The sequence below is a fragment of the Octopus bimaculoides genome, chromosome 25, assembly GCF_001194135.2.
Source record: "Octopus bimaculoides isolate UCB-OBI-ISO-001 chromosome 25, ASM119413v2, whole genome shotgun sequence".
In the NCBI taxonomy this organism is placed as follows: Eukaryota; Metazoa; Mollusca; class Cephalopoda; order Octopoda; family Octopodidae; genus Octopus; species Octopus bimaculoides.
The window spans coordinates 1,396,020-1,406,588 of record NC_069005.1 but is presented as its reverse complement, the minus strand read 5'-3'; the positions used below and the strand labels follow the sequence as shown (position 1 = coordinate 1,406,588).

Below are 10,569 nucleotides of genomic sequence, written 5' to 3'. Positions count from 1 at the left end.
TATATATATATACATATACATCATCATCATCATCATCATCATCATTTAACGTCCACCTTCCATGCTAGCATCTGAGTACAAATGTCTTGTTTTCATAAGTTTTGAATTAAAATCTTCGACCAAACCTTAGTCACAATTTATGTTCCTAACACTAGCTGAATGATAACTAAGTTATTTTACTAAATTCTTTGTTATATTTAAGATTAATTGAAAGAAACATAGAGCATCTCAAAATAAATACAGTAACAAAAGGGTCAATGAATCCAGTATTAAGTGCTCTTTATATATAGAGCACTGTCGTGTGTCCAAATTTGGCCAAATGTCTTTTTGTTTTTTCAATATTTAATTTTGCTTGCAGTAGCTGGTTCTTTTGGTCAAACTATCTTATCTCCAGCTGCTTCAGATGAAAAGTGTCGAAGTGTAGTAGAACGGTTTAGCATTTTACAAAAGTGTAGTAAGTCCCAGAAATGACAGTTTTGCAAAAATATTTCTGACTGAAAATATCATCCATGCATGGAGTTACAATTTTATGCACCCAACAAAGTATTATCGTAAAGCTGAAACTGTTGCCAATGTAAAAAGAAACTGAAACAATACTGAAACAAGTTTTGTATGTGTGTGTGTGTGTGTGTGTGTGTGTGTATGTGTGTGTATGCGTGTGCATGCACTTGTCCACACACACACACACATGTAAAAGGTACCCACACTACACTCTTGGAGTGTTTGGTGTTAGGAAGGGCATCCAGCCGTAGAAATCAAACCAAATCAGACTGGAGCCTGGTGCAGCTCTCCAGCTTTTCCAGTTTTCAATCAAACCGTCCAACCCATGCCAGCAGGGAAAGTGGATGCTAAATGATGATGATATATCATCGTCATCATCCATTGCTTTTACATCCAGTCTTCTTGATGGAATGGGTTGGGCCACGTCACCACATCTGAGAGAGATCTTATTTAGAGTTTCTTGCCTTCCAAGAGAAGTCAGTGGCAGCGCCGTATCTGCCTTGCATTTGGTTCACCTTTCTCACAGAATGGAATGGCTGTTATTTTGCCAGGACAATTGTAAAAGTCAGCTTCTGTGTTGCGAGGTGAAGGGGGCTTCTTACTGGATGTAATAGGGTGTCGGGTCTCTGTTTGTGCTGGGCAATGCAACTGATAGGACAGAGGGGGGGGGAGAAAGAAAGAGGAGAGAGGGAGGTGGGTAGGGAGGGAGAGCAATTGTCAAAAACTGAACCACAGTAAAAGGGAAGAAGAAGGGAGTGAGAGAGAGAGAGAGAGAGAGAGAGAGAGTATGCAAGGAGTGGAAGGGAGAAACAGGGTGGTTGGGAAGAGGGGGGGAAGGAAAGAAGAAGAGTGGCAGGAGGAGTAATGGTGGTGGAGAGAGATAGGGAGAGGGGAAGAGATTGATGGGAGGGGGTGACTGACAGCTAATAGTGAAAAGGTCAGTGATGAGGTCAGTGGTGGATATTGATAATTAGTGAAGGGGGTCATTTCAGGTCTTGCATTGCATAAGTGCAAGGATGAGATTTAAGTGGGAGGGGGGAATCCGGGTCCAACCCAAGAGTATTTTCATTGCCCCACCACCAAAATTTTAGGAGGTCCACATACACCCCCTGTACCCTGCTCTCAAGCCTACGATGTGTTGTTACCTGCTTGATTCCATTTATCACATATTCTGCAATGAGGGAAGGTTGAAAAAAGGAACAAAGAAAGAAACTCTGTACACACAAGATTTTCGAGATCAGATCAGATTCTTTTTAACGAAGAAATTCAAGAGATGCTTCCCTGCATCGATGCACACAACACACTTTGCAAACAAACGCAAAAAAAAAAACAACACAAAATAGAAATTTCTGCACAGATCCACAACAGACGGTCAGAAGGAATCTGGTCTCCAGCACAGCGTTACGTTTGCCACAATTCTTTGGGACCATCTTTGTGAGCTTCAAGCATTTAAGATCAATCTTAATAACCACATCACCTATCTTCCTCTGTGTGTGTGTGTGTGTGTTTGTGTGTGTGTGTGTGTGTGTGCGTGTGTGTGTACACACAGCTGCAGGAGTAGCTGTGTAATAAGAAGCTTACTTCCCAACCACATGGTTCTGGGTTCAGTCCAGCTGCATGGCACCTTGAGCAACCAAAGCTTTGTGAGTGGGTTTGGTAGACAGAAACTAGACTTGGGACGAAATGGTGAAGATGCATCTGAAGTTGTTGGAAGAGGAGATGGCATGAAGCAGTGCAGCAGGAGAAGACCCTTCCACCTGTACAAGCATGGGGGAAATAGATGTTAAAACTGGTGGTGATGGAGTCTGGGAGACAAAATATGATCTAATATGTGTGTGTGTGTGTGTGTGTGTGTGTGTGTGTGTGTACTGTCAAACTTATCTTCTGTCTCTGATATCCTCTCATCTCTCCAACACTCCCATCATTTATGCCTCTTTTATACACACACACACACATATATGCAGATGGACACAGGTAGAAAGATATATAAATACATAGATAGATACATATACACATGTGTGCGCACACAGACATACAGATGCACGCACGCACACGCACGCACACACACACACGCACAAACATAGCCTTGTTTAAATTTCAGTCTACTAAATTCACTCACAAAGCATTGATTGGCCTGAGGTTATAATAGATGTTTACCCAAGGTGCACATAAGGGGAATATACATGCACACACACGTGCACATGTATGTACACTGTTATCATGCTTTTGTAATTGATATAGGTTACATATATATATGTTACTATATTTTTTTGTTATTTTATTTTATATTTCATATTTTTGCTGTTTTTAGCAGACAATAAAATTAATCAAATTACAAAATTCTGAAAAGTTGAAAAGCTTCTACTTAACTCAAAATAACTGGCTCAAAATAACAGCAAGTTCATTGTAATGAACCCCTTAACAAGATTCAATTATGGGCCACACAAAAAAATTTATCAAGCCTTCTTTTGATTTATTGGGCTTTTTTAGATTTTAAGGACCATAAAATTTAACTGAATCCCTCTGAATTTACACAGGCGTTTTTAAGTTTCGGAACCATTTCAAACTGTTTAGGGCCCCTAGATTGAACTGAACCCTCTTTATTGTCTTATTATGCATTCAATTAGCAAAATCATAGGAGCCCCCAAATACTGTTGGCCCAGGGGCCCCACTAGGTCTTTCTAAATCCAACCCATAACATATCCTATGATAAACCTAATTTAAAAGTATTAACTGAATAAATAATTCATTCAACAAGTTAGCTCAATATATAGATCTGTAATAAATCTGAAAAGTTAACATTTTCTATTTTACGCATGAAATATTTCTGAAAAGCTCTGCTTTCTAACACAAAACAGGTCAAATAACTACTAGAAACTCCACCGGCTTGCCCTCAGCGCTGCTTGATACTTAAAAAAAAAGACTCTATGCTGTGTTACAATTTAATTTTCCATCTTCTTTATGAAATGCTTAACAAATAAAATGTGTGTCTGCTCATGCAAAACTAACTGGAGTAGCTTGACTACAATGTACAAACACACATTCGCCACCGTAACTAAATTATTTGTTACAGTAACTACCTTAATAATGACTTAATTAATTTAGTACAAAGGTGAAACGATTGCTTCACTTATTTCAAGTGGAAAGTTACCACGTTCGTTTTAACAAAAAATTTCAACAAACGAAAGTGAAAAACAGAAGAAAAAAACTAACAATAACTGGCGAGGTTAAAAGTGCTTTAAAGTCTAAGGGGAATAACTCTTGACGTACAAAAATAATATCAAGGAATTAATTGCTTTTTTTCTTTTTTACTTCAAATTAAATTTTCGGTGCTTTTTTCTTTTTTTTCTCTCTCTTTTTTTTTCTTTTTGCTTCCTTGTAAGTTCATCTTTCAGAAATATGTCTGAATAAATGATTACAATTGTTGAGCTCATTCGATTTCTAGAATAATTTTTAAATAAAATGAAATATTAAATAGTTTGTGAACCTCTTGATTGGCATTGACAATTTAGATTCTCTCTTGTGAAAAATCTGGCAGAAAGGAAGAACTAACAGATATTTGCTTAAAAATATTGAAAACTAAAATTAATCTAATTCTAAAATCATAAAAATTAATCTCTTTGAAAAAAAAAAAAAAACCAGCCTCTAGGATAGTAAAAAAATAAAAGGATTGGAAGGCAGAAAAGATGAGTCCAAGCAATTAGTGGAGGTCTCCTGATTAATTCATCAAATCAACACACACACACGCACGCACGCGCATGGGCTTCCTATGTCCCAGTTTCAAGGGTCTGTGCTAGTGTCCCATGTAGTTAGCAAATTTTGTCCTGTTTGATGCTGATATGTCCCAAGTCAGCATCTGTCGGTCTCGAGAGGCCATGGACCTGCACCCTGAAGGAATCGTGTCAGCTGCTGACGGTGGTGCAGCGACCACATTTGAAGGGGCTCTCTACAAATGCTACAATATCACTCAGTTCGACGGGTCTTCACAAGCACAGCATATCGGCCAACGATTGAAGGGTGCTTTTAATGGGCCATTTACATGACACTGGCATCTGCCACGAATGCAATCTCATTTGACTTGACGGGTCTTATCAAGAATGGCCGATCTCCAAAGATCTTGGCTGCTTTAGTATTTTTTAATGAAATAAATTAAAATTAACCCTGTAGTGTTCGCATTATTCTGCCAAAATTAATGCTTTTTCATCTACATTGTTTTGAACTAATCATACATTATCTTGTAGCTATGAGATTTTGATGAGGTAGTTGTTAATTTTTAAAACAATATTGTAGGGTTGGTATGAGAGACCAGATCTGGCCAGTTTGAACATAAAACAGGCAGAATACTTTTGGCCGGATATGACCAGTTTAAATGCTAAAGGGTTAAAGGGTATTTTTCAACAGAAATATTGAAAGGAAAAGGGTCAGTTACTGTTTGGAACTTAACACAAAATTTTGATGTAAAGTTTTAATTTAGATCACTTTAAAATAGGAAGGCTTTATCAAAGGACCAGGGGTGGTCCCAAGGAGAGTGATTTCAAAAGGGCTCAATAGAGAAAATGCTGACTAATGCAATGCTTGGTATAAAAACAGAATGGGGGTGATTAGGGTTGGAACATCTTTGGTCATGGTTCTGATCAGGGCTGACCTGGGGTTAAACAACAACAACAACAGTGGTAACAAATGTCATAATCCTTGGGGGGTGGTAAAGGCAACTTCAAAACCATTTTTTAAATGCTACATCAAGGGCACATCAACCAGTTACTGTGATTTGAACTCTACACTAATTGGCACTCCATCGGTTTCAATGACAAGTGTTCCAGTTGATCCAATCAACGGAACAGCCTGGTCGTGAAATTAACGTGCAAGTGGCCGAGTACTCCACAGACACGTGTACCCTTAACGTAGTTGTCAGGGATATTCAGCACGGCACAGAATGTGACAAGGCTGGCCCTTGTGGATTACTGGTACAGCTCTTTTTTTGCCAGCTGAGTGGACTGGAGAAACATGAAATAAAGTGACTTGCTCGAGGACACAATGTGCCTCCAGGAATCGAACTCTCAACCTCATGATCCTGAGATAAATACTCTAACCACTAAGCCATGTGTCTTCACACTGCAAATTGAGAAAATATGTAACACATATCACAACTGGTCATAAAAAATCTTTTACACCAAGATGGACTTAGCCATTTTGCAAGCTCAATGAACTAAAATAGAGTCGGTCACAGTTGTAACCAGTTTATAATTTGGTATTCTGAACCGATTGTGTCACTAAGAAGTAACATTTCTTACCTGCGAGAAAACGGGTGAGTAATCCTTGAGTCTGAATGATCAATATCACCTGTAATCCTATTGATTGGTGGAGATGGAGTAGGCATTGGACTTGGTGGGGTCTTGATTGTATTGGTTAGCGTACTGATGCCAAGTGGACGGATGTTTGCCATAGAAATCGAGTCGCCACTTATTTTGTCAGGTGGTGTTAGGGACCCAGCTGGCATTAAGTGCTCTGAAGCCCCTGCAACGAAGAAGAAAATAAACATCAGAAATTGGATTCAATAAGAAGAAGAAAACAAACATCAGAAATTGGATTCAATAAGAAGAAGAAAAAAATATTAAAATATTGTAGAAATGGAAATTTATAAAATTCATCTTTCACTTTTGTATTTGGTTTGCAAGATTCTTGTATAATAATAATAATAATAATAACAATGCAGAATTTGTGGACAAAATGGTGAAAACGTATGGCATATTACCAGTCAATGTACGTCACTAGTCCAGAAAGAATATAAGAGACGTCATGACAACACAGCAAGGATTGTCCATTGGACACTTTGCAACAAGTATGGACTTGACAGAGCAAAAAGTGGTACAAACATAAACCTGGATGCATCACCGAAAAGGATAATGCAAAGATCCTATGGGATTTTATGATTCAGTGTGACCATGAGATAGAGAATAGGAAACTAGACATAGTCTTAATTGAGAAAGAAAACAAACTATGCTGGATCATAGATATAACATGCCCAACTGACAACAAGGTATGCGATAAGGAAGAAAGAAAAGTCGAGAGATATGACAGGTTAGCTTGGGGAGTTAAGCAGTTGGAGTCGATAGAAAAGGTGGTAGTAGTACCAATAATTGTTGGAACCCTGGGAACAGTGAGCAAAAATCTTGAAAAGTACATGGAACAAACAGGGGCTGCAATAAGGGTGGAGCACTTGCAGAAAACAGCACTGCTTGGAACCGCTCAAATACTCAGGAAGGTGCTCGAAAAATAAGGGGCGTTACCTTAGTTCACTGTAGTACATCTCCAGCGTTAGAAGCTGTGCAAAGGCAATAAATAATAATAATAATTCTTTCTACTAGAAGCATAAGGCATCAAATTTGGGGGAAGGGATTAAGTCAATTATATCGACCCCAGTGCATAACTGGTACTTATTCAATCGACTCCAAAGGGATGAAAGGCAAAGTCAACCTCGGTGGACTGAAGCTAAATGTTGGTTTTAGTTGAACAAATCGACCCCAAGACTTAATGAACGGGGAAGAATCGAGTGGAACTTAGTCTCCTGTATAATAACACCGAGTTGCTGCACCAACAACTGGAGCAGAGAGTGCAGCCGTCACGACCAGCATTGATGCTTGAACTGTGGAAATGATCAATCAGGGAGAAAAGATGTGAGAAATTACAAGATGGACATAAACAAAGATAAGGAACGCAAACGACTTTAGAAATCCAATAACAATCTGTTGTTCTATGTATTTATTTATTGTTGTTTGTTTTAACAGTAACCATAGCAACTGATACATTTCATGTTTCCTGGAGAAGGGCAGAAACGAACGAAGTCAGTTGCTGATATAAATGTTATTACAGAAACAAGAGACTTTATGTACCACAGTCACTGCCACTACTACCACTACTACTACTACCACTACCACTACTACCACTACCACTACTACCACTACTACTACTACTGCTGCTGCTGCTGGTTGTGGTCGTTAATAAATGTCTATTCCAAAATACTAGTCTAATCAATACTCAATTGCTTAACCTTCAGTCATCACCGTTATCATCATCGTCAGTGCCATCTGACTGGCACCTGTGCCAGTGGCAAGTAAAAAGCACCATTCAAGTGTTGGGCCTCATGGAGGCAGTGATGGGTGACCAAGACTTTTGGTGATATACTGTGCTTGTGTAGACCTGTCAAACCAAGTGAGACCATTTTGAGCGTGGTCGTTGCCAGTACCACCTGACTGGCCTTTGTGCCGGTGGCACGTAAAAGCACCCACTACACTCTCGGAGTGGTTGGTGTTAGGAAGGGCATCCAGCTGTAGAAACTCTGCCAGATCAGATTGGAGCCTGGTGTAGCCATCTAGTTTCACCAGTCCTCAGTCAAATCGTCCAACCCATGCTAGCATGGAAAGCGGACGTTAAATGATGATGATGATGATGATGTGGAAGATGTACAGGAGCCATAAAGACCACAGATACATGGAGAACTGATTTCTTCAAATGTCCTGGAGGCTCTCTAGAAGTTGTAGATAATTTTTGCTACCTAGGTGACCTAATTAGCAGTGGAGGAGGTTGTACAGAAAATGTAATTGCTAGAATAAGAACAGGATGGAGAAAGTTCAGACAGCTTTGACCTCTGTTGGCAACCAAAGGTCTCTCTCTCTCTGAGTAAAAGGAAGATTGTATGATACATGTGTACAAACTACAATGCTACATGGTAGTGAGAAATGGGCCCTGGATGCAGAAGATATACAAAGACTAGAGAGGAATGAAGCTGGTATGCTCTACTAGATGTGCAATGTCAGTGTGCATGAGTGATAGAGCACTGGTACATTGAGAGAAAAGTTAGGCATAAGAGGAATTACGTGCAGTGTGCAAGAGAGGAGACTGCACTGGTCTGGTCACATGATACAGAATTGATGAGGACAGTTGCATAAACAAGTGCCGATCACTGAAAGTGGAGGGAAAGAGGGATACCCAGGAAGACATGGGATAAAGTCATGGAGGCTGATCTCAAGATGCTGAGCCTTACGAAAGAGATGATAGAGAACCCAGATGTGTGGGGCATTTCTGTACTCAAAAAGACCTGCCCACCACAACAGAATTGATATCCTAAAACTGAGGCATGACATGAAAAGATTTGATGTTGGTGCTGGCACCATGTGAAAAGCATTGATTGCTGGTGCCATATGAAAATTGAACTCTATAGAATGGTTGGTATCAGGAAGAGCATCCAGCTGTAGAAACCAAGCGGAAACAGACAATGGAAGCTGGTGTGGCTGCCAGCTTTGCCAGTTCCTACCAAGCTGTCCAACCCATACCAGCATGGAAAACAGATGTTAAATGATGATAATGATGATGATGTACATACATACATACATACACAAGATGGGCTTCTTTCAGTTTCCATCCACCAAATCCATTCTCAAGGTGTTGGTTGGCCCAGGTCCATCATAGAAGTCACCAGCCCAAGGTGCCACACAATGAAACTGAACCTTAGATCACATGGTTGGGAAGCAAAACTTCCCAACCTTAATATCCTAAATAGAACAAGGATAAAGGGTGAACCAATGCAAAATTTACAGCATGAGGATTTTCACTGGCAGGGTATGGGAAATATATATCAGTACTGGGGGAAGAAGAGCTTGTTTATTTGAGAACACAATAGGTTTAGAATATTTTAAAGTTCTAAAAGTCCTATATCTACAAAAAGAGATGGGTTCAGAGATTCTGTTATGTAATTTTAGTTTGGGAGTGACAGATTTCATAAGATTCAAAAGTGCAAAGTGTGGATTTTTTTTTTTTGTTTTTTAATTGTGGGTGAATTGTGGAGATGATAAGGGTTTTCCATGTGATACTGAAGGATGTGTTAGAATTAAGGACCAGATATGTTATGATGCTAAAGTTAATGTTTATCTATTGGTGTTACAAAAATTAGTGGATATGTTTATTTTTTTAAAGGTACTAACAGTTAATCCATGTGAACAGAGAGATTAGGTAGATAGAATAGATTAGATAGACAGAGAGATAGGATAGATAGATAGAATAAGACAGGTAGACAGATAGATGGATACATAGATAGACAGATAGATAGATGGATGGATGGATGGACGGACGGATGGGATGAATGGATGGATGGATAGATAGATATATACATACATACATACACATACATGCATACATACATATATACATACATAGAGAGAGAGAGAGATAGATATGTACATACATAGAGAGAGAGATAGATACATACATACATGCATGCATATATACATACATACATATATACATAGCGAGAGAGAGAGAGAGAGAGAGAGAGAGAGAATGAGAGAGCTAGATTGATAGGAAGATAGGGGGAATATTATACAAGGATACAAATAACTAACTGAACAACAATAACTAAAACACACGTGCACACACACACACACACACACACACACACACACACGGATTTATGCGAGAAATGAAAGTAAAACAGCCAAGACGAGAAGTGCAATAAAAGATAAACAGAACATCTGATTACCTGTAAATCCGGGTAATTGAGGAGGAAGTAGATGAAACTAGATTATTGTTTGTGAAAACAAATAATGTTCCCTCTGAGTAAAAACAAAAAAAAAAATGCTGCTTCTCTATGAATGACTGGGAGAGAGTGAGTGTCGTGGGGCGAGGGGGGGGAAGGTCTGATAAATGGATAGATAGACAGACAGGCAAACAGACGGAGGGGGGAAGAGACAATGAATTAGATATATAAAGAGATAGAGTGTGGGGTGAGGAGAGAGGAGAGGGAAAGAGAATCATATAAAGCAGATACTTCAAGGTATATCAACAATATATATGTGTGCACATGCATGTGCGTGTGTGTGTATATATATATATATATATATATATATATATATGTGTGTGTATGAGGGATGGTGCAGCAATTATATTGATTGAGAGAGAGCCTGGTTTATGAAGTAAAAGAGGGAGTGAGTGGCTGTGAGTATAGCAAGCAAACACACGCACGCACACGCACACACACACACACACACACACGCATACACAAGCGTTGATCTAGTG

General features: G+C 39.2%; 1 protein-coding gene across 7 annotated transcripts in view; it reads right to left on the bottom strand.

Moving 5' to 3' along the window:
• Positions 1 to 10,569, bottom strand: part of LOC106876047 (recombining binding protein suppressor of hairless) — a 137,888-nt gene that overhangs the window by 39,310 nt on the left and 88,009 nt on the right. For 6 of the 7 annotated variants that reach the window (XM_014924434.2, XM_014924431.2, XM_014924432.2 and 3 more), the window contains one exon: positions 5,793 to 6,015. In XM_014924434.2, the coding sequence (XP_014779920.1) occupies positions 5,793 to 6,015 (223 nt within the window). Of the gene's footprint in view, positions 1 to 5,792; positions 6,016 to 10,033; positions 10,285 to 10,569 lie in introns of those variants that run through there. The other variant, XM_014924440.2, reaches the window with a different exon arrangement.